The sequence below is a fragment of the Perognathus longimembris genome, chromosome 24 (assembly GCF_023159225.1).
Source record: "Perognathus longimembris pacificus isolate PPM17 chromosome 24, ASM2315922v1, whole genome shotgun sequence".
Lineage (NCBI taxonomy): Eukaryota > Metazoa > Chordata > Mammalia > Rodentia > Heteromyidae > Perognathus > Perognathus longimembris.
Window position 1 is genome coordinate 34,128,496 of NC_063184.1, and position 5,172 is coordinate 34,133,667.

General features: G+C 61.2%; 1 protein-coding gene across 1 annotated transcript; it reads left to right on the plus strand.

Moving 5' to 3' along the window:
* The first annotated feature begins 3,169 nt into the window (after positions 1 to 3,169).
* Positions 3,170 to 4,285, plus strand: Pabpc4l (poly(A) binding protein cytoplasmic 4 like). The gene has a single exon (XM_048333560.1). It carries the CDS (start codon positions 3,170 to 3,172, stop codon positions 4,283 to 4,285), a length of 1,116 nt encoding a protein of 371 aa, XP_048189517.1.
* The last annotated feature ends 887 nt before the right edge of the window (positions 4,286 to 5,172 follow it).

A 5,172-nucleotide genomic window follows, 5' to 3' on the forward strand; every position in this document is an offset into this window, starting at 1 on the left:
CAACAATTAAGCCACAGCAGTTGTAAGTCAAGCTCCATCGTGGAAATGCAAATGCTTAGCTGTGAACCATACCAAGAACAGCAGCTTACCTAGTACAATACAGACGAGGGGCAGGCTTCCCTGTTTAACAAACGGGGGTGTTTCCCAGTTGTATGTACTTGGTAAGCTACAAGAACCCAAAAGTTAAATATGAGTTTTCACAAAATGTCAAATGAAAGAAACCACACTCAAATGAGATGAAAAATTCATGAGTTCTTTAAATGTTCTGGTATCACCTCTAAGTGAATTACTGGTCTTAAATATATTTTCTATAAGCAAAATGTCTTTAATACAAAACATGGAGAAAGTACACACAGACTTTTTTTTTTTTAAAGAAAGCTTATGTTATCCCTCGTGTTGAATGCTGTTTTATTTACTGTTTAAAGCATGTAAAACGATGTTTTCAGCCCGGCACAAGATCTGGGGATGGTGGTTCAAAGTCCAGGCGGGAAAGTCCACTAGACTCATCTCCAATAAAAAATGGAAGTGGCGCCATGGCTCAAATGGTAGATCACTAGCCTTGATCACAAAGAGGCTCAGAGACAGTGCCAAGGCCTTGAGTTCAATCCCCAGGACCAGCAAAAGAAAAAACCAACAAAAAAGTCTCCATTGTTAAAGAATATGCTATAATAGTACCCTTACCCATTAATGGTACCCACCTACTATTTTACTGACCTTTTCAATCATTTTTTCAATTGCACATGAGAGGCGAGGAAAGAAGACCTTATTTATTTCTGCAAGGGATGCTGTTGGTATCAGGAGAAATGTCACAAACCGAACATGAGATTGGCCTAAAAAACACTGAATCCATTACCCACCAGGGAAAAGTCCGTGTTCAGCTCCTCAGAGACAACTGTATGGGGGAAAATCTTATAACAAATGACAAAGGAAACACAATAGACTTTCAAGAGAAAGACACCTGGAATTCTATTAGCAAGTATGTTCTGTTTGCACCAGGAGGGCATCAGGCACGGGGAGACTGAGATTCAGGGCGCCTGGGCTTTTTGCATTCTAGGGCACCTTCAACAAGCAGCAGCTGGTGCCAGAGAAGAGAAGGGGCTGGACAAGGAAGGGGTGGCCTCTTGCAGGCCAACAGCGGCAGGGCAGGGCAGTTAGTGCATCAGCGAGGTGCCCTCCCCCCTCTGCTTCTTAACTGTACTTTCCTTTGTATTCTACAGCATCATACACTAAATTTCAAAAGCAATTCAGGTTGGCTGTGGGAATCACTGCTCCCTCCTCTTTAAAATCACAACGCATGCATTTTGCTACACTATTAACTCGTGCAAGCGGACATAGATTTTCTTTTTCCTTCTTGCATTAGACAACGTTTTGCTAAGTGTAGACTCTTAACTGTGAAGACTTCCTATTCACTTCAATCACACACCAACAGATATATATAGATACATATAGATATATATAGATATATTGCCATGCAGGAACTGGCTAGAGATGGGACACTTAACGTCACCCCAGGTTACTAAGTTAGGGCCACTAGAAACCAAGCCCCCCAGTGATTGTTAGCATCCAAATTTGCTCCATAGAAAACTACTGACACAGGCAGCCCATTTGTTGATGCCACTAATTTGGACCCCCCAAGACACATTTTAATTCCAAAGTTAAGGTTATCTAGGGTTATTATTAACTAATCCTATTAATTTCCAGAGGAAATGAAACTAGTGTTTCATGATACTAATCTCAGGATGGCGTTGCTTTAGATACGTATGAGCCTGTCCTGTCTGCGATTCTTAGACTGTTCTCCCAGAAGCTAAGTGTTTCTCTGTGTTGGGAGATGGGAAGAATAGGCTGGGGTCGGCACCTCCGCCTCTGTGCTCACACTCCATTTGTGCAATGATCAACGAGTTTCACGTGTGTGTATGGGGGAGGGGGCGGCATGTGTAGAACTTGAACTCAGGACTCAGGACCTGGGTGCTGTCCCTGAGCTTTTCTCGCTGGAGGCTAGTGTTCTATCACTTGAGCCACAGCTCCATTTCTGGCTTCTTTGTGGTTCACTGGAGGTAAGTGTCTCAGGGACTTTCCTGGCTGGTTTTGAACCCGGATCCTCAGATCTCAGCCTCCCGAGTAGCTGGGGTTACAGGCCTGAGCACCCCCCCGCCCCCCGCCCCGAGGCCTTGAGCACTTGGTTTCCCCTGGTTCCCAGCACGCTGGCCAGGGCAACACTGCAAGGACACGAGGGCCTGGAGCTCCTCTGGAGGAGGCTGGGCAGTCCGACGGCTGGGAACTTGGGAGGGCGAATCCCTCCCTTTCCACCGAGTTGGCTGAAGGGCGGGCGGTGGAGCCCTCCCCAGCGCGGTGGGGGTCGGGGGCGGTCTGGCTCCGCGGAGCTGCGGCCGGCAGGCCCAGGGGAGGGAGGGAGGGAGGCCCCGTGGTGGAGTGGGGGCCGAACCGCGCTCAGGAAGTGCGGGGGGTGGGACCCCGGGGGCCCATCCCACCCCGCTCCCTTCCCGGGCCAAGTCCCCAGCATTCCCAGGCCGGCCGGGGGAGGGGGCGTGCCGAGGGGAGGGGCGGGGAGGGACGGGAAAGAGAGGGTGGAGGAGGAGGAAGGATCGGGGAGCAGAGGGGAGCAGAGCGACCCCCCCCACTCCACCCCCAGCGCCGGGAGGAAACTTGAGGACGCGGGAAGTGCGGAGCCCGTTCCTGCTGCCCGGTGAGCGCAGCAGCCCCGGGGGCGCCCGCCGGAGTCGCTCGGAGGGGCCGAGGCCTGCGGGGTCCCCAGGACTGGGCCTAGTTGGGGGGGACCGGGGTTCCGGCGGGATCCGGGGCCGGGAAGGCTCCAGAAGCCCCTCCCCACCCCACCCCCCCCCCCCCGATCGGGCCAAGGCCGCGCGCTGCCCCCTTCTCCCGGCTGCACCGGCGGCGGCCTGGACCCAGAGAGCCAGGCCCGGGGGGGGCCCCCAGACCTCTCCAGGGGAGCGCGCGCCCCCCTCGCCCCGGCCTCCGCGGGGAGCTCCCCGGGAAGTGGTCCGGGGGTCGGGCCGGGGGGTCCGGAAGCCCCGCTGGGGTCCGCGGGGGGGGCGGCGCGCCCTGAGGCCCGGCGGCCCGGCCCGGATCCCCGCGGGCCCGCGCGCCTCCCGGAGCCCCGAGGCCGCGCCCCGCCGCGGCCGCGGGCGCCATGGAGGGCGCGGGCGCGGGCGCGGGCAAGTTCCGCGCGGCGTCGCTGTACGTCGGGGACCTGGCGGCGGGCGTCACGGAGCACCAGCTGTTCGGCAAGTTCAGCGGCGCGGGGCCGGTGCTGTCGGTGCGGCTGTGCCGCGCGCGGGGCTCGCGCCGGCCGCTGGGCTACGCGTACGTGAACTTCCTGCGGCGCGGGGACGCGCAGGCCGCGCTCGACACCATGAACTTCGACGAGCTGGGCGGGCGGCCCATGCGGCTCATGTGGGCGCAGCCCGACGCGCGGCTGCGGCGCTCGGGCGAGGGCAACGTCTTCATCAAGAACCTGGACCGCTCGGTGGACGGCAAGGCCCTGCTGCGCTGCTTCTCGGCCTTCGGGCGCATCCTGTCGGCCAAGGTGGCGGCCGACCGGCGCGGCCCCAAGGGCTTCGCCTTCGTGCACTTCCAGAGCCCGGGCGCCGCGGCCCGCGCCATCGCCGCCATGGACGGCCGCGTGCTCGCCGGCCGCGCGCTCTCCGTGCGCCCCTTCCAGCCCCGCCGGGCCCGCGACGCCGAGCTGCGGCGCCGGGCGAGCGCCTTCACCGCCGTCCGCGTGCGCCACCTGCCCCGCGGCGTGGACGACGCGCGCCTCGCCCAGGCCTTCCGCGCCGCCGTCGGGGCCCCGCTCAGCGCCCGCGTGGTGACGGACGGCGCCGGCCGCTCCCGGGGCTGCGGCTTCGTCAGCTTCGCGAGCCACGAGCAGGCGCGCCGGGCCGTGGAGGCCATGGACGGGCGCGAGCTGGACGGGCGGCGCGTGGCCGTGGGCCCGGCCCTGGGGCCGCCCGAGCGGGACGCGCCCGGCGGGGGGCGGCCGCCCCGGCCCGCCGCGCGCCCCGGCGAGGAGCGGCTCTACGTGCGGAACCTGGACGAGCAGGTGGACGAGGACGCGCTGTGCCGGGCCTTCTCCGCCTTCGGGCCCGTCAGCCGGGCCACGGTGGTGCGCGAGGACGGCCGCAGCAGAGGCTTCGGGCTCGTCTGCTTCTCCCGCCCCGACGAGGCCGCCAGGGCCTCGGCCGAGATGAACGGCCGCCTCCTGGGCTCCAAGCCCCTCAGCGTCGCCCTGGCCCGCTGGCCCTGAGAGGGCAGCACCGGGCGCGACCCCGCCGCCGGGCCCGTGGCCGGCGGGTCGGAGGGCGGCTGGCCCCCAGGGCGCCCGTCCGGGCGTGCCCGGAGTCCCCAGGGCGCCCCCACCGGCGTGGCTGGGGTGTCTGGTGCGCCCCCACCGGCGTGGGTGAGGTCCCCAGTGCACCCCCACTGGCGTGGCCGGGGTCTCCAATACGCTCCCGCCAGCGTGGGTGAGGTCCCCAGGGCGCCCCCACCGGCACGGCTGGGGTGTCTGGTGCGCCCCCACCGGCGTGGGTGGGGACCCCAGTTCGCCCCCACTGGCGTGGCCGGGGTCCCCAATACGCTGCCACCAGTGTGGGTGGGGTCCCCAGTGCGCCCCCACCAGCGTGGGTGGGGTCCCCAGTGCGCCCCCACTGGCGTGGCCTGGGTCCCCAGTGCGCCCCCACCAGCGTGGGTGGGGTTCCCCCGTGCGCCCCCACCGGCAGGGCCGGGGTCCCCCGTGCGCGCGCACTGTCTGACCTCAGCAAACAGATCATTTGCTCGACCCCCCCCCCCCCGCTTGATTTAGTAAAACGTGTGGCCTACATGTTGGTGCACGAAGCAGCCGATCGTGTGCAGCAGTAAATTAGCCTTAGGAACCTGGCTCACTTTGCACACGCACCGCTTCGCAATTTTAAAATCATCTATTTCTCTTATGTTGATATAGATCGACTATTATCGTTGTAACTGGAGACAACTGAAGTAATCATTTGTCTTTCTTGCATATTTTCTCTCTTTGTTTTTATATAATATTGTCAGCTTTAACTTTCTTTCAGGGAAGGTGCTTGAAATAAGGACTCCATAGCAGTTTGCTTTCACCGCAGAAATAATATTCTCTGTCCTCAAAGCGGATTTTTTTTT

What these genes read in the sequence shown, in the direction of transcription:
- Pabpc4l (XM_048333560.1), top strand. Translation starts at nt 3,170, where the DNA reads ATGGAGGGCGCGGGCGCGGGCGCGGGCAAGTTCCGCGCGGCGTCGCTG.